Source organism: Malurus melanocephalus, unplaced genomic scaffold (assembly GCF_030028575.1).
Source record: "Malurus melanocephalus ecotype Western Australia unplaced genomic scaffold, MMel_1.1 scaffold_505, whole genome shotgun sequence".
Lineage (NCBI taxonomy): Eukaryota > Metazoa > Chordata > Aves > Passeriformes > Maluridae > Malurus > Malurus melanocephalus.
In genome coordinates, this window is record NW_026623737.1 from 100,058 (window position 1) to 127,175 (window position 27,118).

The 27,118-nt window shown below is 56.6% G+C and overlaps 1 protein-coding gene across 7 annotated transcripts in view; it reads right to left on the minus strand.

The window, feature by feature from the left end:
- Positions 1–333: 333 nt before the first annotated feature.
- The window catches only part of TLE3 (TLE family member 3, transcriptional corepressor), a 27,664-nt gene continuing 879 nt past the window's right edge, over positions 334–27,118 (minus strand). Inside the window, exons 3-21 of one of the 7 annotated variants that reach the window (XM_057381346.1) lie at positions 27,007–27,107; positions 26,859–26,922; positions 25,906–25,950; positions 17,758–17,820; positions 17,337–17,411; positions 11,914–12,115; positions 10,506–10,522; positions 8,685–8,804; positions 8,244–8,294; positions 7,930–8,085; positions 7,711–7,843; positions 6,853–7,034; positions 6,150–6,226; positions 5,760–6,009; positions 4,799–5,046; positions 4,067–4,214; positions 3,365–3,515; positions 2,708–2,784; positions 334–2,524 (exon numbers count right to left, since the gene is read on the minus strand). In XM_057381346.1, coding sequence (XP_057237329.1) covers positions 2,417–2,524; positions 2,708–2,784; positions 3,365–3,515; positions 4,067–4,214; positions 4,799–5,046; positions 5,760–6,009; positions 6,150–6,226; positions 6,853–7,034; positions 7,711–7,843; positions 7,930–8,085; positions 8,244–8,294; positions 8,685–8,804; positions 10,506–10,522; positions 11,914–12,115; positions 17,337–17,411; positions 17,758–17,820; positions 25,906–25,950; positions 26,859–26,922; positions 27,007–27,107 — 2,268 coding nt within the window. In that variant the 3' untranslated portion in view covers positions 334–2,416. Of the gene's footprint in view, positions 2,525–2,707; positions 2,785–3,364; positions 3,516–4,066; positions 4,215–4,798; positions 5,047–5,759; positions 6,010–6,149; positions 6,227–6,837; positions 7,035–7,710; positions 7,844–7,929; positions 8,086–8,243; positions 8,295–8,684; positions 8,805–10,505; positions 10,523–11,913; positions 12,119–17,306; positions 17,412–17,757; positions 17,821–25,905; positions 25,951–26,858; positions 26,923–27,006; positions 27,108–27,118 lie in introns of all 7 variants that reach the window. The other 6 variants (XM_057381344.1, XM_057381340.1, XM_057381341.1 and 3 more) reach the window with 6 other exon arrangements.

Here is a 27,118-nt window from a genome sequence, read left to right on the forward strand (position 1 = left end):
TGATCCCAGCCCTTTTCCTGCATCCCAAGCCCTGCCAGGGTGCTGACTTGAAGCTGGAAAGAAGAGGGCCAGGGTTTGGGATGGCCCAGGAGGAGCCCAGTCCTCGGCAGCGTCCCCGGGGGTGGGGGAAATGCCGAGGGCGGGGAGTTTCTTCCACCAATCCTGAACCCACCCCATCATTACCATCACCTCCCAGCTCAGGGGTCCCTGTCAGGGGTGTCCTGTGCCCCCAACCTCCCCCTGCTCCTGCTTTTCCCCCCAGCTCCGTGCAGGACTCCTTGGATGCGAGGGTTTAGASACACTTTGTTTGCAGTTGAGCTTCAGTACATTGACTTTTTATTCTTTTTTTTTTCTCTTTTTGGCCCTTTTTTACAAAAACCAGTGGTAGTTATGAACAGCTGTACAGATTCTGCTACATACTTTGGTGTGAAGTCGAGACCCTGGCTCCAGAAGGCTCCACCAGCTCTGGAACATGCAATTCCTGCCTCAATCCTGGTCTCTGGGGAGGAAAACTAAGCTGCAAACCCATGGGGCTGGGGGACATGGGCTGGGGGTGACCCCGCTGCTGGGGGGGACCCTGGGGACAGGGCAGAGCCCCCCAGCCCTTCCCAGCACTGCCCCATCCACGCAGAGGGGAAGGCGCTGAAGGCCATGGAACTGCTGTGCCCAGGGTCGGGGTGCAGAAAGGGGCACAGCTGCCCCAAACCAATCCCAAAACTGACCCCAAAACACCCCTGGAGCCCTCCAAGGCTCTGCTGGCTGCTGGGGCAGGGGCAGAGTTATTAATCTGAGCCAAACCATCCTAAAATGCTAAAGCAGCTTTGGAGAACTTGGGCTTCTCCTTCCTTGGATCATCAACGCCCCAAACTGATCCCATCACCCCTGGAACAGCCACCCTGTGCCTGGAACACTCCTTTGTTTCAGCTCAAAACCCTCTCATTTTGATGGGAAAAGCAGGATCCCCCAGGAGACTTCTCCTCCTTCCCAGCCCAGCTCCTCTGTCCACCCCAGGGGCAGCCAGAGGGAAGGGATGGATCCCTCAGAGGGATGGATGGAAGCTCCTGGGAGGGCTGCAATTCCAGGTCCCACCTCTCCATCCTCTTCTCCCCCTTCTCCAAACCATCTCTCCCCTCAACCCTAAACATTTTCCTTTTGAACCAGATCCAACTCGCCAAAAATAATCCATAAAAACGTGGTATAAAAATCCTCTGCCGTGTGCTACAATACAGGTGAGCACTTCTGCTACACAAATACTTTTATTTTCCCGTTAGGTCTTCGTTTTTTTTTTATCTTTTTTTTTTTTACTGTCCTTTTTGGAACCTTTAGTACAAAAGGCTGACGCAGGCCTGTGGGGGAGGGAGTTGCTCCATAAAACCAGAAGACACAAGACCATAAAGCCCACAAGGACCACAAGCAGCCCCCCCACCACACACAAACCCTACTTGTTAGTAAACTTTTCGCTTTTAAAAAAAAAACTGTATTTTTTTTTGTCTTTTTTTTTTTCTCCAAGGTTATCAATTCTAATTCTTTACTTTCATTTGAATACAAAACACATAAGTTTGCTATTATCTTTCGTGGCTCCCTGAGCTGAATTTTCTAAGCTTTCTTTGAAATCACTCCTCATTTGCTTCTGTCCGAAGACCAAGAAGGGCTTGCGTGGGCTTCCCCTTTTCTTCAAACATCCAAGCGCGGAAAAAATAAGGATAAATCCATAAATCCATCTCTTGAAAGCAAACCCCAAGGTGATTGTGTCGATGTCCCGTCAGTAGCTGAGGATCCGAGCGATTCCCCACCATCACTAACACACGACGCACGACAGGAGGAACAACTTTTCACCAGCGGACATCTCTGCTCAGCCTGGATGGCAAAGTCCCCACGGACACTTCCAGAGGGGGGGAAAAGGGGAAAAAAAAAACAAAAACCAAAAACAAAACCAAAAAACCCCCAGAATAAAATTGCCACCACCAAAACCATCAGTGGAATACAATTACAGCAGACAAAAATACACAACTAAGTGTACTGGGAGGGTCCCCCCTTCCCACGCTATCTCCTAGTCCAGTATTTACATTTTTCACAAGTCTTATGCGGGATGCACAAAAAAAAAGTCCCAATAAAAAAGGAGTCCTTTATAGTGCCACCAAAGCCAGACGGAAAGAACCGGGAAACAAAAAAAAAAAAAAAATTCAAAAGAAACCCCAAAGCCCTAAAACCAAATAAAAATCCATTTAGGGCTTCCATGTGTGCCAGAGTTGCAGATCTCCAAATAAATCCGAGTGTGGCGGATGCCGGGCGGAGCGACGCCAGGCGGAGCGGGGCCGGGGCCCGGAGCCTTTCCCTCGGCATTCCCAGAGCATTCCCGGAGCGTTTCCAAGCGCTGCCGGGGCCGGAGCTGCCGGCCCATCCATAAATCCCAGGGTTAGTAGATGACCTCGTAGACTGTGGCCTTCTTGTCCCCCGAGCCCGTGACGATGTACTTGTCATCGGCCGAGATGTCGCAGCTCAGCACGGACGAGGATTCCTTGGACTGCCAAAAGCAGGAGCAGGGACAATCCGTCACGATGGATTCCCAGGTTTTCCCAGCGACATCCAACACATCCCGCACCCCAACCAATCCAGCCACCCCAAGGGATCTCCCCTCTCTCCGGGGCGCTGTGGAAGGGGAATCCAGGCACAGCCCCCATCCCATGCCCTTCCCGAGGTCTCCCACCTGGAAGATGCTCGCTCCATAGGGCGTCCTCCAGGCGTTGAGCAGGTTGTCCTTCCCGGTGCTCACAAACCACTTCCCTGCACCGGGAAATCGGGATCAGGGGCTGAACGCTGCTACTGCCCCCGCCCCACCCCACATCACATCCCAGGCAATAAACATGGCCACAGCTGGGATGGGTTTATGGGAATAAAAAGCCACAACCGGGATGGGTTTATGGGAATAAACACCACCACAACAAGGATGGTTTTGTGGGAATAAACATAGCCACAAACAGGATGGTTTTATGGGGATAAACCCCAAATGCAGCAGCACCCATGGCCTGGATCCTGCTGGAGACATCCATGCTCAGCCCTCACCACTGCACTGAGCACTGCCCCTTCCTGCAGTTTGTGGGCATCCCTGMGTCCCATCCCTGGAAGTGTCCAGTGCYAGGGTGGACAGGGCTCRGAGCAACCTGGGATAGCAGGAGGTGTCCCAGAAGGGTGGAATGCRATGGGCTTTAAGGTCCCTTCCAACCCAAACTATTCCATGATCCCCATCCATAAATGAGAGGTCCCAGAGGGGGGGAATGGGATGACCTCCAAGGTCCTTTCCAACCCGAGCCATTCCAGGACCTCCCGCCCCCCACCCTGCTGTGCTCTGGGCAGGGCTGCTCACCGCAGTAGGCGAATTTGAGGGAGAGCACGCAGCTCTCGTGCAGGTGCAGCTGGTACTTGTCGGGCTTGGTGTGGTGCAGCACCTCCACGTTGCTGCTCTCCATGCCCACGGCCAGCCACTCGCCCGTCGGGCAGTACCCCAGCGAGAAGATCTGCAGTGGGAAGGGAGACACAGTGGGGTCAGCGGGAATTCACTGCCCACAGCCCCATGGGAGGGTGGGAGGAGAGACCTTCCAGGTGCCTTTTGACCCGACCATTCCGGGATCCATGGCACTGCTGGAAGCTGCTGGCCAGCCCCAAATGGACAGAGCCCGTTTGGAGAGGCACATCCAGGGGTTTGGATGGCTCCCAGCTCCATGGATACTGCCGCCYTTGCCCAGTGGACACAAGGCCCAGCCCTGCTCCTCTGGATCAGGCTCTGCTGGAGGAGGCACRATCCCAATCCTGATCCCAGCACCCAGAGAGCCCTGTTACTTCCCATGGGAAGAGATGCTCCCCTAATACTACAAGGATGGGGAAGTGCTGACAGAGGAACTGGAACAAGATCCAGAAAGCCCCACAGTTCCCACATTTCCAGGTCATGCCAAAACCAGCACGAACAGCCAAGCTCAGAGCTGACAGGGCCCTTTTCCCAGCAGCAGGCAGCACTCCCTGTTTTCCATGAAGGATCAATCCCCATCCCAGGCCATTCCCAGGGTTATACCTGGGAGGTGAAGTCGTGCTGCTGCAGCTGCCGCCCTTCCCGCAGGTCCCATGAACGMACTGTGTTGTCCAGGCCCCCTGTCCACAACTTGGTACCATCATGGGAGATGTCTATGCAGCTGGCCCCATCTGTGTGCCCTTGGAATTGCCTGGGAAGCAGAGAAAATGATGGAATTCTGCAAGGGGAGTGCTAGGAAACGTACTGAGTTGGGTTCAAGGTGCTCAGACTGTGTTTATGCAGCTCAGCCACACCAAACATTCCTGGAATCGCATCCAGGAGCATGGAGGAGCACCAGCCTGGCCAAGGATTGGGCTGGCTCAGGGATGACCACCAGGAAATAATGCAGTGTCACCAGAGGGTGCTCCTGACCCCATCCCAGTGAAGGTGGAGGATTCCCCATCCCTGGAATGCTCAAGGCYGGGTTGGACAGGGCTTGGAGMAACCTGGGATGGTGGAARGTGTCTGYRCCCAGGGAGAAGAGGAAAAGGGAGGTTGCTGGGGAGAAGGGGAAAGGGGAGGCAGTGGGGTGGGGGAAGAGGAAAGGAGATGTCAGCGAGGGAAGAAGTAAAGGGATGTGATGGGGCAAAGAGGAAAATAGATGATGACACAGGGGAAGAGACAAAGGGATACGAATCAAGGAAAGATAAGCTTTAAGGTCCTTCCCACCCTACCCCCATACCACAACACCCGAACACACCCAAACCCCACAGCAGGGCCCGGCTCGGGGCTCACCTGACGAGGGTCTGGTTGTGCAGGTCCCACACGGCGATGTTGCCRTCGCTGCAGCACGAGAAGCACACCTTGGCGTCGGGGCTGATGGCCAGCGCGTAGCACGCGGGAGCCGACGACGTCAGCTCGGCCTTGATGCGCGGCGTGGGCGACGCCAGGTCCCAGATGGTCAGGGTGCTGGCCTCGCCCCCCACRATCAGCGTGCGGCCATCCGGCAGCAGCTTGCACGAGCGGATGTAGTTATCCCTGTTCTGGGGACAGAAGGGACCGTGAGGGCAGGATGGGACAGGATGGGGGCGGTGGGGATGGAGAGATGGCGATGGAAGGGGGTACAGGGAAGAGAGGGCAACGGGGGGAAGAGCAAAAGGGATGGTGATGGAGAGGAGAGAGAAATTAATTGGAGGAAGAGGAATGAGATCACAAAGGGGAGAAGAGGAAAAAGAGGGAAATGGGGTGGGGAAAGGAAAAGGGGATGTTTGACAGGGAGAAGAGGAAAGAGAGAGCAATGAGGTGAGGAAAGAGGAAAGGGGATGTTGAGAGCAGGAAAAAGTGACATAAATGGGGGAAAGTGGGCAATGAGGTGGAGAAAGAGGAAAAGGGGATGTTGAAAGCAGGGAAAAGGGATGTTGATGGAGGGAAGAAGAAAAGGGAAATTTAAGGGGGAAAAATAGATATAATGGGAAAAAGTAACAGGGAAGAAGACAAAGACAATAATRCAGAACAGAGTTGGTAATGGGGAAGAAGAATGGGACATTGAAGGAAAGAGAAAAGGGAGAGCAATGGGGRAAAGAGGAAACAGATGGTAATGAGSAAGAGACGTTGATGTTAATGGTGATTAATGCCATCAGAGGRGGTGAAGGCAGGGACACAGCACTGGGGACAGCAGCAGCCCCAGCACAGCTCTCCCACCCATCCTGGACACCCCATGGCTCTCCTGCCCTCCCGGGAGGCTCCAGCCGCTCACCAAGCAGTCCAGCTGGGAGATGGGGCTCTTGCTGCCAGGCTGGCTGATGTCCCAGATCTTGACGCAGCCCTTGCCRCCGGTGTAGACGTGGCGGGTGGGGTTGCTGATGGTGACGGCGCACACCACCTCGCCRTGGCTCAGCGTGTTGATCTGCCGCGCGTGCCGCGGGATGCCGGGCCCCGCCAGCGCGTCGTGCGGGAACGGCACCGGCTGCATCTGCCCRTCGGCGCTCACGTGGAACGAGTAGGCCCTGCCGGGACAAAAGAAGGGCTCAGCTCTGGTGGCACAGCCCAGCTGCTACAGCGTGTCCCCAAGGCTGGCCGTGGGCAAAGCCCTCCCTCTTCCCCCTCCCGGCCCCTCCGACCCCAAAGAAATTCCAGCAGGGCTTACGGTTTCCCTCCGGGGATGGACGCCAGGCTGGAGGGCAGGCCTGGGGCTCGCATGGGTGGGTGTGGGTCAAACCCAACCTGTCAAGAGAAGCACGGACACGGGTGAGGCCGGACAGGGGTGGGAGCACCACACAGCCTCCCATCCCCGAGCCCCTGGGGACACCTCCTGCTCTTTCCCTGCTGCTCAAAGCTAATGGGCATTTCCCCCAGCAGGCAGGGCATCAGCCAAAGGAGCAGGGTCTGCAAGAACTGGGTGGGACCTGTTCCCTCTCCCCGTGTCATTCCCAAACCCCCAGGGATGGGAGCAGCCAGCCTGTGCCAGCACCCYGAGGTCAGAAACTCCAATCTCTGCTTTAATGGCAGTGTGTGACTCCTTGTCTCACTTTAGAACAGGAGTTCAGTGAGAGGAATGGGACAGGGGCCAAGGAACGGGATAAGGGGCTGAGTTATGGGATAAAGGATCGAGGAATGGAGTAGGGGGCTGAGGAAAGTAACAAGAGGCGAAGGAAGGGGAAGGAGAAACCCCAACCTAGTGGCACATACACGTCACCCCACAGAGAAGCATCTCCAYCCCCAGCCCCTTCAATCCAAGCCGCAGCCGGCTTTGAGGAGAAGGAGCCCCAACCTCCCAGTCTCCCAAACCCCCCTGCCCATCCCCCCAGTGAGAAGGAGCTAAAAGTGCTACGTACAGCTCCAAAGCTCACCATTGGCGACCGGCCGTAGGCAGCGGCGGCAGCGGCGGCTGCGCTCATCTGCGGAGGGAGGTTGTGCAGCCCCGCGTAGGCACCGGGGCTCGTCAGCGACCCGTTCATCTCGTGGTGCCCCATCATGGCAAAGGGCGCCGCGTACGAGCCCGCGATGGAGATGGGCGTGCGCAGGGCCGAGGCTGCAGAGAGTGGGACAGCGTCAGGGATGGGACATAGACAGGGATGGGGCGCGGGCAGGGATGGGGATGGGACATGGACATGATCAGGGATGGGATATGGACATGATCAGGGATGGGACACGGTCAGGGATGGGACATGGACATGGTCGGGACAGAACACAGTCAGGGATGGGACATGGACACGGTAAGGGATGGGACGTGGTCAGGAATGAGACGCAGTCAGGGATGGGACATGGACACAGTGGGGGACGGGACACTCTCAGAGATGGGACACGGACACAGTCAGGGATGGGATATGGACACGGTTGGGGACGGGACACAGTCAGGGATGGGACATGGACACAGTCAGGGATGGGAAGCGGTCAGGGATGGGACATGGACACAATTGGGGACGGGACACCATCAAGGACGGGACATGGACACAGGGATGGGATGCCATTGGGGCATGGGGCACAACAGYAGCCACGGAAACACCCAATGGTCAACAGGCAAAATCCAACAGCCAACATCCAATATCCAACACAAAATCCAACAACTAGCATCCTACACCCAACCCTCAACAGCAAAATCCAACACCCAACTCCCAGGAATCCAACCCCTGGGCCATCCCTGCCTTGTCCCCAGCCCAGAGCCCTGYGTGCYGTGTCCATGACACGGYGGTGACACTGGTACCCACCCAGGGGGTCCATGCCGCTGGGTTTGCCGGGCATGGGCCGCAGCCCYGGGGTGCTGCTGGTGCCCGGGGTGGGAGCGTCRTTCCGGGGCGTCGGAGTGTTGGACTTGAGGCCGGGCGTGGAGGATTTGTCGTTCTGGGGGGAGAAGGGATGGAAAACCAGGGATGAGCTCCAGCTCATGGGGGACCCACAGCCCCCATGACTCTGCAGAATGGACATACGTGGCCCAGGTCCTTGGTCTTGGAGGAGGGAGTGCTGCTGGAAGAGGCCACCGAGGCCGGGCTGTTGGGAGCGTCCCCCTTCTTCAGCCCACGGGCTTTGTCCAGGCCATTCTCCGGGGGGGAGTGGGCCGGGCTCACTCGGGGGGTAGCGGGGTCCTGTGGGACAGGAAAAGCGTTGGAATTCTCGCAGTTGGAAGGGCTTCCTCTGGCCTCTCCTTCAGGCTGGTGTTGGGAAGCCCCTGAAGAACCCCTTTGTACATCCCAAACCCACACTGCGTTGTGGGCAGAGCCACCCAAATGTCCCCAGGGCTCACCTCGTTAGAGACGTCAACCACCAGGTCATCGCTCTTGTCACCATCGCTGTCCTGGAACACAAAACGAGTCACACYCTGCAGAGAGCTCCAAAAACCAGGGTGGGGACAGCCCCCCGAGGAGCCAAACCACCCCAGCAGTAGCAGAATACTCCAGCTGGAGATCAGGGACAATTCTTTCACGGAAAAGGTGGTCAAGGAGCCACCATGCTCCTGCAGAGATTTAACAACACGGGGAGGTGGCACTCGGGGACATGGATTAGGGTGGCCTTGGCAGTGCTGGGGACTCCACAATCTCAAAGGGTTTTTCCTGCCTGAATGATCCCATGGTCTGACCTAGATCACCCACACCTCACTGGAAATTACCCAAATCCCGCTTTCTTCCCCTGCAAATCCTGCCCCAAGGCATCCCCATGGCCAGCACAGCCCATCCCTGCTGCTCACATATCGGCTCATGCTGTCCTTCTCCTCCGCTTTCCGCTTCTTGGAGTCGATGCTGTAATCTGTGGAGCTCCGGTGCTTCTCRCTGGCCCGCAGGCTCTCCGAGGGGGACACGGAATTATTCTGTGGAGACAGGAGCAGCTTTTCAGCAGGAACAGAAGGAAATGGGACTCCCYGAGCAGCAGGTCCCAAGGGGACACGTACAGCCCCATCCCAGCAGCAGGATGAGATCCCACAGCTCCCATGGAGCAGGGATGGGATCCAGCATCAGCCTCACTGGGAACCCCGGGAATGCTGTGAGAACGCCCAAGGACACCTGAGCTCCAATCCCAGGGAAAATGCAGGAGGGGGCTGTTCCTAAAGGGAAATCCTGGAGGAAGATGTGGGAAATGACAGCGGCTCCCACTGGGAGCTCCCTGGAACCATTCCCAGCTCCCTGATCCGCTGCTCCCATGGGAGCACTGCTCAGGAGTGGCACCTCGGGAGCCTATGGATAAGGCAGCCYCATCCAGAGGGAGCAAAGGAACAGCTGAGCCCAGCCCCAGCACCACAAAGGACATCCACGAAATGTCCCGGAAAACCCGTGTGACTGGGAGTGACAGGGCCCAGGGGGAATTCTGCACTTGCTTCAGGCAGCACAGCCAGGAAATGCTGGAAGCAAACATGGCAGCACAACGGGGAGGCTGCCCAGCCCTGCATCACCCTCAGCACAGCCCTGATCCTACATCAGAACAGCCCCGATTCCACATTGAATCGCCTCAGCACAGCCTTGATCCCACATCAGCACAGTTCCAATCCCACATTCCCCCTCAGCACAACCCTGATCCCACATTTCCCCTGGCACAGCCTGTTCCCACCCCGCACATTCCCTCTCCCCTCCACCCCTGGCAGCAGCTGGGGCGATCCCGGTTCCCTGGTGCGATCCCAGCCCCCCGTGCTGCAGCCCCACGGTTCCTGAGCTGTGCCCGCCTTTCCTCTCCTTTAGAAAGGCAGAACTAAAGCTGTTCATGTTCCTCCTCGCTCCCCACTAAGCAGCTTTGGATAACACGGAGCTCTTTCTTCCCAGGCAGTCATCCTGGAAACCCTCGCAGCTTCCCGAGAATCGTGTCAGGCATTTAGAGGCATCGATCCGTTCAGCCCTGCTCCTGGCCTGCTGCCAAGCAACTCAATATTTTTTATTGCACAGACAGAGGCCAGGGAGAACGGGAATGCCGAATGCTGCCGATGGCCATGTTAGAGCTCCACGGGGAATATCCCAGCTCACTGCTCATGGATTGGGAAAACGGGAATGCCAAACAGCCCATTCCAGGAGCAGGGCAGCCCCTACCTGGCTCCTCCCACCCTCAGTATCCTCTCCATCCCTGCTCCCAGGGAATCCATCACCCAGGAGCAGCTTCCAAGCCCTCCAAAATATAGGGATTTCCCCAGTTAGGATTGCTCGAGCCTCCAAGTCCTGCCTGACATGGAGTAAGAACCGAACCCATCCCAGATCAGATGACCCCAGATAACTGGAGAGCGATTGGGGATGAACCAGCCTTCCTAATCACCAASAGATTCAGGATCTGACTATGCTCATTCAGCAAAAACAACAGAATTTCCTGAGGCTCTGCCACAAACAAAGGGATTTAAACCCAATTCCCAAAGCACCACCGAGAAGGTGACTCCACTCAGCCTGGCACAGCTCTCCCAGGCAGGATGAGGGATTTCAATGCCTGGTTCATTATTTAACAAGGGCTGTGCCAGGGCAGCCCCAGCRCTCCCAGCTACCAGGTGGGTTTGAAAGGATCAATAAAACTCGGAGCAGAAGGAAGGAATGGCACTTACTGCACTTGAGTCTCGCTCTTCAGAGGATGCCAGGACACAGGGGAGGGCACAGCCAAAATGAAGAACAGGAAAATAAAGCAAGTTAGGGTAAGCCTGAAACCAGAAAAATGAACCCAGAACCTCCTCACGCTGTTAGCTCAAACCATTAAACTCAAGCCCTGTCTGGGCTCTCTCTGGCTTTAAAATCTCCCTCCATCCATCTCTCCCACCCAATTCCCACCCCTCCCTTTTGGTCCAAGTGATTTATCTGGCAAAACACAGCTGGAAGTGCCCTGAATCCATAGGGAATGCCAGCAGCCTTGGCTATCTGTCCCCAAAGTCACAACACCCGACAGTTCTGGGGGCACAGATCCACATCCAAGACGTGGTTCAGCCATTAATCTGTACCCAAACAGCCCCAAATTCCCTGGAATCTCTGGCAATCAGAATCTGAGCAGGAAAAGGAATGTCACTGGACAATTGCTATGAGGAGTTTTGTCTCATTGCTGCTTTTTCCACCCAAATCCCCCAGCAGAGACCAACAACCTGGAAAGGCTGTGGGAACCTGCYCTGCCAATGGGAATGTGAAAGGGAAATATCCCAAATCCTCCYGTCTTTGTGGACAGTGGATCTGCCAGGACAAACCTGAACGCTGCTGCTTAACACCTCAGATCCRCTGATTTTCTAGAAATGGTCTGGTCCCCAATAATGAGGAAAATCAAATTTCCTKGTGCACAGAACAGGATCCCTGGCCATAGGAAGGCTCTGATGGTGATGGAGTTGAAGAGGAAGAGAAGGAAGAGGATGAAGGGTGCTTTCCCATTAAGCCACGGCTGAACAGGGACACGGGAATTGCAGTCAGGCTCCTCCAGAGGCTGAGCATCATTTAGGGAATCCTGCATCCCTAAAAGKGCAATCTCACGATCTGAATGCAGCTGATCCAAGGGATAGGGTGGTGGGAAATTACTCGTGACAGGATCAGGGCACTCCCCCAAAATCAGACGGACCTGAGCTGCTGCAGCAATTCCAGAGGAGGCCAYGGAGCTGCTCCAAGGGCTGGAGCCAGGCTGGAGAAGGGAAGGAACCAGGGAGAGCTCAGAGCCCCTTGCAAGGCCTAAAGGGGCTCCTGGAGAGCTGGAGAGAGACTGGGGACAAGGGATGGAGGGACAGGACACAGGGAACMRCTKCCCATTGGAAAAGTGGAGAYTTAGATGTGAYAYTGCRAAGGAATTTCTGGCTGTRAGGGTGTGGAGGGAATRGCACAAAGTGCCCCTGGATCCCTGRAAGTGTCCAAGGCCCGGCTGGAGCTCCTTGGGACATTGGAAGGTCTCCCTGTCCCGGATAACGTTTCTCTCCCTCCCAGCCGAGCCACCCCAGGATTCTGACACTCCCAGCAGCAGTGGCTGCCAGAAGCAGCAGCCCCTCTCACCTCTGTGGTCCAGRTCGTGGTGGTTCTTCTCGTCCTTGACGGCCAGGTGGGCCTGGCTGCCCAGGGCGCCGAGCGCCAGCAGCCCCGAGCTGGTGCCGGTGACCGGCGGGATYCCGGGCGGCTGGAGCCCCGAGGGGTGCGGCGGCAGCTGGACCGGGGGCCCGTGGGCGGCGTGCGAGAGGTGCTGGGCCTGGAGCTGCTGCTGCTGCAATGAAAGCACCAGTGAGCCGGGGAGGGCCCGGGAGCGGCGCCACCGGSGAGGGCATTCCCGGGGTCCCGCCGGGGTGCTCCCGGGAGCGGCCCCGCTGCATGGATGCCTGGAAGGAAAAGCCCCGTTAGTAGGATTGGGGTGCCCAGGACATGGCCCAGGGTGGGAGCACCTGCAGCACGCAGCCCCGGGATAATCCGTCGTTCCCAGAACGCTCATCCCTGCAGACATAGTTAGGCTTTTCCAGCAGGAAAAGGAAAAAAAAAAAAAATCCAGGAATCCCACCCAGGAGGCAGAGAGGCTCCATGGCTGGAGGGCAGCTGCTAAACTAGGCAGAGAGAGAAAATTCCAGCACCCAGGATCCTCCCAGACACCACAGCACGGGGAGGTTCTGCTCATTTGCTCAGGAGCAGCTTCCAGAAAATTCCACACAGCATCTTGGTCCCATCACAGCATCCCGCTGCTCCCAACCCCTTCCAGCATCACCAGRTCCCCCTGGCACTGGATAAATCCTGCAGGGATTCTGTATTACCACCACGGGGCTGGGCATGACCCCCCACATTCCCTGGAGCTGCGGCCCAGCTGCTCCCAGGGTTTTTCAGGAGTGAATCCCAGTCATYCCAGCCTTCACCCAGCCATGGGGACTCACTGCCTGCTCCGGCTCAGCTGGAAAAAGCCAAACTGCTACTCTGGGGAGGGGAAGGGAACACCAGGCACATTCCCTATTGCAAACACAACATTGGAAGGAAACTTGCTGGAATCCAAGGACCCACTTGCAAGAGGTCCCACGCTACCCCTGGTCCAGCCAGGAGGGTGTTGGAGCTGGTGTTCCTGCCTGGGACCCTCCTGCCTGCAGCCACAGCCCATCCAGCAGCAACCCTGCAGCTTCCAGGGAAGTCTGGGAACACCAACGAGAATCACAGGCTGGGGACACCAGGAATGGGGGGACACGTGGGCTGCAGTAGAGTCTCCCAGGCCCCTCTGACCAGCTGGGATGAGTATTTCTCCTCAGGCACTTCAGGAGTCCCACGGCCCAGCCCAGTGGACACTCCAGGAATTCACCAAAAACATCCCCAGGTACGGAGGGCTCTAGTTGTGTTTCCAACATTCCATCAGGGAAATTTCCAGCACATTTCCAGGGCTGCAAAAGATGCATCCATGTGTCCCTGGATCCTGGGAATGTCCCAGGCCAGGTTATGGGGACTGGAGCACCCTGGGACAGTGGACACTGTCCAGAGATGGCAGAGGTGGCACTGGATGAGCTTTCAGATCCTTTCCAAACCCAACCATTCCAGGATTCCATGGTAAGTTTTCCCACAGCAAGCTGAAGTTTTGGGGGAGAAGCTGTGGCCCATTCCCAATGGAAGGAGCTGTTCCAGGCAGCAGAAGGGGCAATGTCCTGTCATCCACATCCCATTCCATGGACACAGCAGGACAGAGCAGCCCCTGGCTGGGTGAGTCCCCCACCCCTTCCAGAGCTGCTTTCTGCTCCTCAGGGGATGGAGAGRTAAATCCCTGTCCAGGATGAGATTCCAGGTGGGAGCCAAAGGCCGGAGCTGCAGTACCAGGTAGAGGAATCCATTAAAGCAGCTCCTTCCAGGCAGCTCCAACATCCCACTGGAGCAGAAGCCACATGGAGGAGGCCATCAGGCCTCTGCTGCAGGAAAATCATAAATCCCTGTGCCCTCAACAAGCAGGARCTGGTTCTGCCAGGCAGATGGGAATCCTCCGGATGGACATTCCAGGAGTGTCCCCAAACYGGGACACAGAGGAGAGCCGGGGGTGAGGGGCAAAAGGTGATCCCGCAGCAGTTCTGGCCACACACAGGGCCAGGGTCAATGCTCGGCACCACAACCAGGAGAACAGATCCTTGGTTCTTCCCAAAAATCACGGAACAGATCCTTGGCTCCTTCCAAAAAGCAGGGAACAGATCCTTGGCTCTCCCCAAAATCAGCGAGGTTCTTTCCAATCCCAATTCCACTTGATTTCCACCCATTTGAGGGAGAGGCAGGGCTGACCACTGCAGCAGAGCATCATCCCAGAGAATGRCCTCAGGTGGTTTTCCAGCACTTCCAACCATTCCCACATCCCTCTCCTGGAAGCTCTCCAGGGGTGCCCATCCCTGGAATATAACCAGATCCAATGTTTTATCCTCTGCAATCTCCAACTCCCAGAAACATCTGCACGGTGTAACTCATCCCGAAGTTTTCCACCCAAAAAAAGGGAACTCGTGGAACAGCAGCACTCCATTCCTGGGATGCTGATGGGAAATCCAGCCCTGGAACAGCCCCAGGGTCAGCACAACCCCACCACGAGCGAGGCAGCAGCAGCCAGAGGAGAAGAATCAGCACCAGCAGAAAACTGGGATTTCTTCCTGGTTTTTAGGCTGTCAACAAATATATCCATGCAAGGGCTCAGTGAGCTGCGAGAACAGCCCCTCTTGGGATGTGGGAGCCAAGGCCAGGACACAAAACCCCTCGTGGTCCAGAACAGCATCTCCAGGTGGCTTTGGTTTTCCTTCCTCTGGCAGCAGGAAGCGGAGAGCAGGATCCATCGGGATGTCCTGGAGCCTCATCCCTGTGTCCCCCTGCATCCAGCAGCACAGCTTCAAGGGCAGCCAGGATCCCACATCTGGGCTGCAAAGCTCCATCCGTCTCCCAGCTGGATCATTCCCATGGCAAGGAGTAGAGGATGAGCCCAGAGCTCATCCCGGRGCTGTGCTGGAGAATTCCCAGGTTCTCGCTCCTCCATCCTTCCCATCACTCCRTGYGTTGGTGCCAGCCCACAGAGCAGCYACTGCACATCCCACGGGAACAACATCCTGGAGACTCCATGGAGGGGACAAACCCCACCCAGCACTCTGTGGCACAGAGATCCTGCTTGCTCCGASTGTCCCCTGCTGGAAAGCCCCTTCCATCCTTTATTCCAGCCCTGGAAAAGGCTGTGTGTAACAAACAACATTGGGGCAGGGTCTGCTGCAACACTCCAGAGATGGGGAGGCTCTCTGGGAACCCCAAATCCCCCTGCACAGGGATCACAGTGTTGGTGGACAGGTGACACAGACAGAGCACAAGGATTTGGAGCAGCATTTCAGGAGCAGGGACCTTCCTGGAGCGACAGAGGCCATCCTCAAGCCCAGATCCCCCAGGATGCTGCTCTGGGGCTCCCAGTATCTGCTCCAGCGGCCTCCTCTGCTGGCAGGACCCCACCAGGGAGCAGTGTCCCGAAATTCCAGGAGACTGCAATCGCAGCTCAGGGCGATCCCAGCAGTGGCCACGGAGCCGTTTGCTCCTGGGGTCCCTCTGCAGCACTGGGCCGGGATGGGGAGATGGGAAGAGGCTCCAGATTTGGGAAGGAGGCTGGCAAGGAATATCTGCCGCTGGAGTGGCTTTAATTGGATTATGTCCATCACGCTCCGTGCCTTTGTTCCTGATTTAATGGTTCAGCACTTCAGTTCAGCGCCGGCGCTACATTTAGTGACGGAGTTTAATCATTTCCAGGGAAATCATTTCCAGGGCTACAACCGAATCAAGGCTCCGTTTCAGCCCAGCCTCGAGCGCGGGAGCTGYGAGACAATGGCCCAGATGCATAAAATTAACAGCTCTTGACCTCAAAAGGGGCATAAAAGGAGCTTTGCACCATTTTGGGGGGGGTTTGGGTGTTGCAGCAGTGGCACCAGGCTGTGGGGCAGGCTGGGGGCAGCAGAGCCACCGAGGGCTGGATCCCCAGGGACAGCGAACACGCCCCAGCGCTGGGAAAGCCAACCCAGGGATGTGTCCACGTCAGCAACCCTACAGAAACAACCTGCTGAGGGCAGGCAAAGCACCAAATGCGCTAGGTTTGGAGTATCAGTGGGGACAAGCCTGGAACCATCTCTACCAGCCATGGAAGGCCATGGAATCACCATCAWCACCCTCCTGCCAGCAGCATCTCTGCAGCAAGAACCTGCAGTGTGCACAGAGTGGAGAGAAAAACACCAAACCCGCTGGATTTTCCACTTTGGGAAGAACAGGAGCAGGTGCATGAGCACAGACCTATCCCCCAAAGCAGCTCCAGGATGAGTCTGCCCTCCTGGACAAGCCCTGGAATCACTGATCCTTCCCTGCCAAGCCACCCCAGGAGGAGATGCCCRTCACTCCCGCTGGAAGCTCATCAGGAAAACGATTAAATGGCTGGGCTGGCTGCTTAATGACAGTGGGGTCTCGCTGGGATCCAGGGAAGCAATTACCTCGGGAATGGGGGTCACGGGCCTCGCTCATCCACCTTAATTGAATTCCAATATCTGCCTCCAGCAGCTCATCCAGCCTCCAGCAGCTCCCCATCCCTCCTCCCACCCCACCTGGAATGGGTGAGGAGCATGGCAGGGTGCAGGGTCACCCCAAAACTCAGCTCCCACTCCTGGGGTGCTGCCAATGTGCCACCGACCCCACCATGAGGGATTCAGCTGCTTCCAAGGCTTTCCTCATTCCCAAGGATTGAAGGACCCCAGAGCACAATTCCACAGTTGGTGATACCCATAAAACTCAGGAAAATGGATAGAAGAGCAAGTTAAACGCAGAGAATTATAAAGATCCTYGAAGAAGTGCAAACAGTTATTWAAAAAAAYAAAATAAAATTATAAATGAATATTTCCTTGGAAGCAAAGCCAGAAGAGTTCTGGAGCCAGGAGATGGAGTGGGAACCCCGATGTCCTGGGGTTTGCTGCAGGACTGAGACAGTGACAGCAATTAAAGAAACAATTAAAATCATTAATTTTCAACCAGAACCCCTCAATCTGTGCGGGAAAGGGTCAATGCATGGAACAACAACTCCGCCAAGGGCACGGCACATTCCACACCACCAGCCCGGCAGAGACGAGCCTGGCCTCAGGGGCTCCAGAGGGCTCCCATCCCAAATCTCCCCAGCCCCATGGGAACATCCAATTGGAATCCTGGAGCTGCCAGGGAGGCAGCAGCTCCCAGCCCTGTCCTGCTGAGGGCTGGACTGGGGCAGTTTTGGGGTTTGGCACAGCCAGGGGCTGCAGGGTTGAGGGAATTTGGGGGTTTGGCACAGCCAGGGGCTGCGGGGTTGGGGCAATTTTGGTGCTTTGGGATGGCCAGGACCTGGGAGCCGCCCTCCCTGCCCTCCTGAGCGCAGGGTCGCCTCTGGATATGGTAAATGATAGGAATAAAAGGGGAATACACACGGTGAGAGGCAGATTGGGAAGTCCACGTACCCCGATGATAGCATTCAACTCCGTCATTGTCACTTGCTTGGCACGTTCAACAGCCTGGGCCACCTGCTGTTGGTGCTGTGGGGACAGAGGAGCCTGATCAGCCCCAGCCCAGGGGCAGGACCCTCCCTCCCATCCCCCCCTCTCTTGGGCCAAATTGGGTGCAGCAGCCCAGGGACACCTCCCACCTCTGTGGGGTGYGGGAGCAGCTCTTGGGGAAAAGGGGGAGCCCTTCACAGCCCTTTGGGCTCAGTGCAGTCCCCCCAGCTGAACAGAGACCCCAAAAGGCCCAGCCCTGCCCATCACAAGGGATTTCCTGCACACAGGCAGGACCCAAATCCCCTCTGTTCCCCCCTTGCAACACCCAAGGGGAATCCCCAGGGGAAGCTGCATCCCCTCCACCAGGGCATGACAGTGTCCTTACCTCTTGTGACAGAAAAGGCATGATCTGGGCTAAAATCGTGTTCAGTCTTTTAGCAATTTCTGTCTGGAAAAAGGGAAGAGGAAACAGCAACAGTCAGCAGCCAGCAGGCTCTCGGGGATGCCACCAGGCTTCCGGGCAGCAGCACTGCGTGTGCCCTGCCTGTCCCTTCTCCAAATCCCCTCCCTGTCCCTTCCCAAAATCCCCTCCTTGCCCCCTGCCTGTCCCTACCCACAAATCCTCCCCTGGGCATCCCCTCCCTGTCCCCTTCCCAGCCCTGCTGTGGAAGCAGCTGCTCCTGGCAGAGGCAGTGGAAGCTCCCTTGAGCTCTCCAGCACAGGGACACATCGCTGCCTCTCTGGGACACTTCCATCCCCTTCCCACCCCGGGATGAGTGTCCCAGACCAGCCCTGGCAGGGTCCCACSAGCCTGGGCTTCCCCAGCTTCAGGAGAGCACAGCCAGGCCCAGCACTCTCCATGCTCTCTGGAGAGGCTGCGTCCCAGGAAATCCAGGGTTTGGGGGCCTCCTGTTACCCCCTGCTCCAAGGACTGGGTGGGTGTTTTGTTTTTCCAAAAGAAACCCTGGAAAAGGCCCCTGCCCTGTGCAGTGAGCTGAGAGTCCACAAGGGCTGGGGTCTGCTCTTCTCCCTCCCCACAGAAGTGGTGGGATTCCCTTTGCCATCGTTATCCTACTCTGGAAACATCCTGGATCCACCAACACCTGCCAGCTCYGCTCTGTGGGAGCTTAACACCCAACTCTGAGAATAATTCCCAGCAGGAATGACCCCGGGGAGGTGCCATCCCTCCCATCCCAGGGATGCTCCTGGCAGGATGGCCATGTCCCAGCTCCCTGGCCATGTCCCGGCTCCCGGGGGTTAATTCCAGCTGCTCCTGGCTGAGGCAGCTGTGAAAACAGCTCCAGCTCCAAGTCAAACACGGCCGAGCGGCCGCACAGATCCCGCGCCACAACAATGGCCGGAGCCGAGYGCTGGCACGGAATCAAACGGCCCGAAATTCCTTCCGCCAGCCCGGCAGCTCGTTATCAATAACCCCCGTGATTACCCRGGAGAGCTCCGGCCTCCTGCTGGCCAAGAGTCTCTTCCCAGGACAGCCACAGCCACTCCCCCACTCCAACAGTCCCCGAAATCGCCCCAAATCCATCCTGAACCCACAGCAAATGGGGGTCACTCCAGTCTCCCTGCTGGCAAGAAGCATCTTCCCAGGACAGCCAAGCCCTACTCACAGAGCCCCCAAATCACCCCAAATCCACYCCAAAGCTTCACCCTCCCGATCCCAAAGCACAGTTTCCCGGAACAGCTCCTCAGATCCCACAGCACCTTTGGGTTTTAGGCTCCACCTACTCTCAGGCACCACAAGGAAAATTCCTGAAATACCCTAATTTGGAAGAAAAACCCCAACAGACACTCAGCCTTGCTGTAAGGAGCTTGGGGATGGCTGGGACACAACCCAACAGGGACAACCAACATTCCCAAGGTCACCATTAGCAGGGAGACACCAGAAAAATCCTGATCTGTCCCAGCCTGGAGCCACCCCCATGGAGGGGACCACCCTACAGTCCCCAGAGCTCCAGGTCCTGCTCCCTGTGGGAGTCGCTGCTCCCGGCTGCAAAGCCCTGGGAATATTCCTGGCCATCCTCCTTCTCCAGMAGCCTCCCCGGTGATTGGGTTACACCTGCTGCTTTTCTTAGCAATTCCAGAGGCTGGGAACGTGCTGGCATGGTGTGCCAAGGCAGGGACGGCTGGAAGTGACCATGGCTTGGACTCAGGTACCCTGGCCAAGGCACCGGGATCGTCACGGCCCTGAGTGTGAGGATGCGCGGATCAGCTGGGGATCGKGGAGTGCTGGGATGGYTYGGCTGGAAGGGGCTCTGAAGCTCATTCTGTTCCACTCCCTGCACCCCCGATGAGCCCAGGCTGTTCCAGCCCGGCTTTGGACACTTCCAGGAATGGGAACAGGGCAGTGACAGCACCCAGTGTCCCACCRCCCTCACAGGGAAGGRTTCTTCCCCAYATCCCAGCCATCCCTGCCCTCTGGCCTCTTTCCTGTGTCCTGTCACTGCAGTGACACTTTGCCACCGTGCCCCCTGTGCCCAGGATCTGGCTCTGGCCAGCACAAGGCTTTCACCACCCTCAGCACTCACACAACACCCTCAGCTCCTCTGCTTCCACGGATCCCAGCTGAAAGCTCCAAGTGCCAAATCTGAGCCCARCCCCGGCGCCATGGCCGGAGCAGCTGGRCTGGCACCAYRAGTGCCACCAGTGGTGCCACCGCCGTGCCCAGCAACAGGGAAAGCTCCTTCCAGGCTTTTTGGYACTAGCACTTCGATCAGATTATATTTAGCTCCAGCTGCATGAAATATTTATTTCTTCAGCTCCAGCCTTTGGATTCGGGATGCAGCAGGCTCCAGGAGCCCTGCCCTGCCAGCTCCCAGGTTCTAGAACAAATCCAAGCCAGACTGGAGGGGAAAATACCAGCTTCCCTGGGCTGCATCCCGGGATAAACACAGCACCCAGCCAGGTTGATCCACGGAGCAGGAAGAGAAGGAGCAGGGTTTTCCCTGACACCCTGCCCTGACCAACAACATACATGAGGTCTCCACCTTTAAATACACAGTTTCCAACCCAGATGTGAAGCCCAACTCCCCATTCCACAAGGAAAGAGACTTCCCACGTGGGATCGAGCGAGCACAGAGATATTGGATGTCCTAAATATTATGTTTACAACCGTGAGGTTTCCTGTGAACAYGAGATTCAATCGTCTTTAAATATTTGCTCACTTTCCCTTTTCCCACTCCTCGACACATTAAGCTCCAGTGGTCCCCATTAAAAGTTTGATGGGGRGGGAAAGGGATCCTCCAGAACGCAGGGAACAGGGGAGGGCCCTGTGCCCGACACCTTCCCCATCACAGGGCTCATTCATCACCTTGCCCAGAGCCCCCGAGCCCCCCCGAGCTGCTCCTGCCAAGGAAAACCTCCATTCCCACCGTGGGTTGCCATGGCAATCCCAGGCTCCACATCCCCTTCCGCTGCCCTGCATCTTCCCCAGACTAGGGCAGGTAAAACACCGGGAGCAGGGCACCGAGAGGCTCCCACCCTCCCCAACACCTCGGGAGCCAATGTGGGCCACTCCCCCCAGCACAGGGATGCTGCTGCTCGTTAAAAAGGGCAAGGAGTCAGGAGAATCTGAAATCCCAGCTAATCCCCCCTCACTCYATGCCCCTGCCAAGAATCTGCCCCGGACCTCGCGGGCTGGGGTTTCAGTGGCGGGGAGGGCGAAACCAGAGAAACCATTTGCACCGGTGATAAATCAACAGTGGCACCGCTTGGCCCCGGCTGAGGCTGCTGTCACCTGCTCTTCAAACGGCCGGAGCCACCGGCAGCATCCGAAGCACTTGGGGACACAGGAGCTGCTCCTGGCAGCCACAGGGAGCTGGGATGGACTGGGAGTGGTGGCGGCTCGGTGTTAAATAGCTGGGGCTGGCTGTGCCCAGCAGCTCCAGCTCCCTGCGCTCCCAGCTTCCCATCCACCTGGATGGGGCATAGGGGATGGGAAAATATCCCCTGGATGGGGCATAGGGGATGGGAAAATATCCCCTGGATGTCACTCATGGGAGAGACAGGGCAGCCTTAGAAATGACCCAAAACGTGGGAGTGCAGAGCTCCGGGCTGGGGACACCCCCAGACAGGGCTCTGGGCAATGGGGATGCTCCTTGTGCCAAAATGTCTCAGCTTTGGAGGCCTGTGAGGCAAATGAAGCTGCAGGGATGTCCCAGCCCCGGGGTGACACCTTCAGGCTGATCCCAGCATCCCCTCAGGGCACAGGGCAGGACATAGACCTCTCCTGGGCTCCCTGTGCCTGGGAAGACGAGCTGCCTGCAGGGTGCAGTCCCACAGGCCTCACTCTGCAAGGAGCACCACAAAAATGCCCAGAGAACACCCAAAAAACCTGCACAAACTACCCCAAAAACCCTGCACAGGACCCCAAAACACACTGCAACACATAACAGCCCCTCAATTTGCCCCCAAAACAGGACAGATCCTCCACAGCCCTCCCCGGGGAAGGGAATCCCACCAGACCATGGCAGGTGGAACCCCAGAACAGGTTTTGGGCCACACCAGCCCCAAGTCCAGCCTGGCCTTGCTCCTGGATTTATGCAGCGGGATGAAAGATGGAGAGAAGATGCTGAACACAGAACACTGCCTTTCCTCCTCCTGGAAACAYCCCAGAACATCTATATTTCTGTCCTTAAATCCAGGAACCTCCAGAGGTGCAAGGGAACATGAAGATTACCCAAGGCCCTGCACAGACACCCCACCAATCCCAACCTGTGCCTCAGAGYATTGCCCAAACACTCCTGAAGCTCTSRCAGCCCTGGGAACCTGACCATTCCCTGGAAAAGTGCAATTACACATGTACAGATAGACATGGCTTCCCTGGACCCCTGGAAATGGGGCTGGTGGGGCTGCCAGAGGTGCCCCTTCATAGCATACAGGAACACGGCACCATCTCAACCCCACACCTCCCACTCGCAAGGCCCCAGCTYCCTCCTGGGCTCCAAACCCCAGCTCCCTCCACGAACACCCCTCGAGGGTTTTCTGCAGGGTCTGGACCCCCTGATCCCCTGCAGGTTCTCCTGATCCACCCCTGCATGGTGCAGAGCCCCCCAACGCCCCCTCCCCGGAGGAGGAGGGGCAGTAAATCACACGAGGCGTGAAGCACCAGCAGCATTTGTTGAAACCAGGATATTGTCTCTGTAAGCACATGAAAATCAGCCCCTTGAGCAGTGTGGTTCTCACTCGGGCGCACAATTATGGTACTTTCAGCTGTCTACCACTATTTCAAGTGCTCTCTCCAAGCGGGCTGTCAATGGCATGTTGAAAGCTATTTGTGGCTGCTATCATTATTAGCAAAGTGGAGAGCCTGGCTGATGAGAATTAAATTCAGGGCGGGGGTGTGCAGGGGCAGGACACAACCCCTCATTAAGGAATTACCACCAGCAACGGGGTAAAGCTCACAGAGACTCCCAAAACGCAGCCGGGACCCCCCAAATCCACCCAGTGCTTCCCACACCATGAGGGAAAGCCAGAATTCCCTGCTGCCTCGGCAGTCCTGAGAGCACAGCTAACAAATTGCTCGGCTTCTGAAGTATTTAGCAAATTATTACCTGGCACTCCTTGCTAACGAGCACGACAGAAAGGATATTGTGTTCCTAGAATATTCTAGAAACACACAYACACACAAAAAAGAAGCTGCCTCTCTTCCCTGGAAGTGTTGGGGGGTTTAGGTTTGTTCCAAGCATTAAGCAGGAAAACAAGAAGCGCTTCTGTGCRGCGTTCTCAGCCACAACAAGAAATCAAAGGCAGCACAAAGGTTCTGTCCTCCGAGGTGTCCCGTTTCCCCACGCAAAATGAGTTTTCCTTTTGGAATGGTTATTGCTCTCAGCGATTATCCACGGAGATCTGCACAGAAACAATGCACAGCCGACAGGGGAAGCAAAGTTTCTTTTGGAAAAATCAATTAACCCGAACAAAAAAAAAAAAAGTTTTGCCGGGGTTTCAAAAGAAAACTCCTGATTGGAGTCGGGTTTAGGAAAGCTGAGCCCGGGGAAGGAGTCGAGTTCAGCAGGAAGACTGATGTAAGGAGCGATTCACTGCAACCGACTGGGGAGTCACTTCCTAAATATTTCCTTGCATATGGAGTTGTTTATGAAAGTACATTTTTTTCCTAACGAGAAACAAAACGAGAAGAAAGGGGGGGAAGGCAAAAAAAAACAAAAAACCCAACCCCACACGCAGCCACATATGCACACACTTAATATTCAGCGTGGAAGAGATAATCTGTTATATAAGCCCACAGACAGACAATCCCCTTTTGCTTAAAGATGAAGTATCCATCAATGTTTGTCTGGAGCAGATGTAATCACAAGCAGTCAAGTCTGGAGGGCAGGACACTGCATGAATAATTCAAGCACTTCAGTCTACTTGATTGTGTGCAGATAAACACAAGTCAACCGCTAAACAGGTCAGCTGATAAACTTGTTTGTTCAGGACCAGCCACCCTCGGCCAGATGCCGGCAGGACCACGCCGCAATTAGCGGGATGCCTTGCGGGATGCCTGGCGGGGGGATGCTGCGCCAGGGATGCCTTTCAGGGGATGCTGCGGCCCCAAAGAGGGGGAAGAGGCTCCCCGGGCGCTCGCTGCGGTCCGGTGCTCCCCGCCCGCCACTCCTGCTCGCCCCATTTTCGCCTGGAAGCACAGCCAGGGCTGCTTTGTTTGCTCCGCGGTGCTGTCAATTAAAGAGTGAGACAGCTTCAGCTTCCCCAAGTTCCCGGCAGCGGGCACGCAGCAGATGTCACCGGGAAGGGCCCGGGATGYTGCTGGAATCACCCAGGCAGGATGGAACTGCTGCTTGCAGAGCTCCCAGCAAGGCACAGTGACCACGCCGGGCCTCCTGCGTTGTCAGTGCCAGAAAAATGCAGGGCAGCGACAGACTGATTCAAACTGGGAATTCTGGGGCTCCTCAGTCATCCCCCATCGAATTCTGAGGCTCCTCAGTTACCCCCGAGACCCCTTCAGCACCCACAGGAGGGGGCTGCTCCATCCATGCCTCCCAACGCTCACCCCGTGGTGCCAAACCTCACCGATCCCTCGGGATGTGCCCATGGAAAAACACTCAGCACGTCTTGGGAACAGCATTTTCCAGCCAGGGAATAAGCCCAACGTCTCGGGGCSTTTTTCCAGCATCTCCCAGAACCGAGCGGAGCTATCCAGCAGTGAGCAACCAGGTAGGAAGGGGCTGGGGAGAGCAGACCCTCTCCCCAAGAGCCTGGGCTCAGGTCACTCCAGTCCCTCCAGGTCACCCCAGCGTCACTCCAGAGTCCCCCAAGGCACCGCTGAGGCAGCTGCAGGCTCAGTGTCCCTCGGGACACATCAAACCCGCCCCCTGCTCGCAGCAGGGCCCCGGGCCTGCCCCACAATCCTGCACTTTGGGGGGTTCCCGAGCACCCCGGGACAAACCTGCCCAAGCTCCCCGAGCTCRGGGGTCCCAGACCCCCACTGCCCCCTCTAAGGACACCTGGGGCCGRCAGCAGCCCCTGGAGCGGGAAGTCGGGATTATCTGCGTGGAAGAAGATATTTATAAAAAACTGAAGACTAAGCAGGAATTATTTTCGTTGCCCCGTGACTCCGGCGCAGAGAGGCGAAGGGAAGCAGAGAGGCACATTCAGAGGCGCTGCTTTGCATCTCATCAGCGCCCAGGCAGCCTCCTCAGAGCCTCCTCGGAGCAGGGCGATGCCGCTATTAAGCCAAACCACTTTGGAGTTGAATGGGGCTGATTTGCGAGCGGCAAAGTTGATGTCAACTTCTATCTGCCTTAAGTTCTTAATTAGAACTCCTTCTAAAACCAGTAAGCAGCAGCAGCACAAATAATCAGGTCTAATCTCAATAATAACTTTATTCCTTTAAGTTTTACCATCATGTGCGCAGCCTTTAGGCTCTTTACCGATAATCTTATCAAGGTAGCACACCACATTCTGCTGGGGCCTTCTCTATTTTTTCCTTCAGGCAAGTTACATATTAGAGGAGACTGGAAGGGAGGGAAAAAAAAAACCCAACCAGCCCCAAACATTGCTTCATTTCCCAGACGCAAAGACAACTCCGTGACATTGAGCAACACACGGTGAGCTCTGGGAGCCCCGGAGATAATTCCCTGCTCGGTCTCACGCTCCAGCAGGGCCAGGAGCAGGGGATGACCTTACAAACAGCCCTGTTGTACCCACAACACGACCAGAGGCGGACGCAGYACATATCAGTGTTTTCCGAACCTTGGGAACGCGCTATTCCAGGTATTGACCTCCCAGCACGGGAGGCGAGGCTGCTCTCGCCTCTTTGCATAAACACTCTGTCTAAAACCCAAATTCCTCATGAATATCGACCAAAAATCCCCACCAAGCGCCATCAACCTGCGGCTGCCAATTTAACAGCCAGGCCATGGGATCCCACCTGGAGTCACATCTCTGCCTCCAGCACTTATTCCCTATTTAGTGCAATCAGGGCCGATTTTACCTCAGGTGGAGGAAAAGGGCAACAGGAGATCAATCAATCACTACTTCCCCCCTTGAAATTACTCACCTGTTTGTGCATTTCAATATTCAAACCRTACGACATTTCGTAGTACTGGGGAAGGAGAAAAGAAAAAATAGAAATAAATTCAATTAAACATGAGAGCCAAGGAGAATTTGAATTCAGTTCACAGAAGGTATTTGCATAAGGTCATTACCAAAAAGTATCCTGGGCAAAACTGGGCTTAAAGCACGGGTAGCCAAGGAAATTACACCTTATAATAAGCAGATGTTTATGGGTTTAACTGGCAGGCACTTAACGAGGGGACACTCCTTTTGACTCCTGTTTTCTCCTCCTAAGCTACTTAGAAAAACAAAGAGGCGCAGAGCTGGGTGACAGGCGTCTACTCGGCCCTGGCAGAACAGGTACAGCCCGGAGTCTGGCCAAAAATCCAGCCTCTCACCGGGAAGGGGGGGGATCTATTCTCCCCACCAGGGACCGGGGGAGCTGCTGGGAGCCGTGGGACCCGAAGGGAAAGGGGGTGCTGGATCCTGCCAAACCCATCAGAAACCCAAACGAGCCCACCCGGGGGGCCCACGATGCAAATTGAGCTAAAAAAAGAGCGTTTTGAGGCAACAAAAGTGCCCATTTCCCTCGGGAAGGATTTGGAGGGGGGGGGGGAGATGGGATGGCTCCAGGGTGGCCTCGGGGACAGCAAGGGGGAGAAACCCCACCAGCACCACGAACACCCCCCCTCTCCCCGCCCAGCCCGGGGTCACCGCTCCGGTCCCCCCCCGACCCCCCCGCGGCTGCAGCAGCGCTCCAAAGGGGTTAACAGGAAACTTGGGATTGCGCTTCCAGGCGTCTGGGGCTCGGAGCGCCTGGCACCGCCACCCCCCGCTCCGGGGGTCCCCGGGCAGGCAGTGCCCCGTCCCGGGGGGGGTCCCCCGGTCCCCCCCGTTCGCAGGCTCGCAGCTAATGACATTTACAGGCTGATCCGAAATCTGATTAAAGTCTCTCACCATAACGTAATGGCGCTGCATTTCGGTCTTCTCGTTCGCCAGCTTGTCATACTCCACTTTGAGGCTGGGGGGGAGAGCGCACCGTGAGACCCCGGAGAAACGGGGGGCTCGGGGCGGGGGGAGAGGCCGGGGGTGCCCCCGGGCTCACCTGTGGTACTGGGCCTGCAGGAACTGGAACTCGTCCTTGATCCGATCGCAGGACTCGGCCACGGTGAATTTGAAGCCCGGTTGGCCCGGCTGGTGCGGAGCCTGCGGGAAGC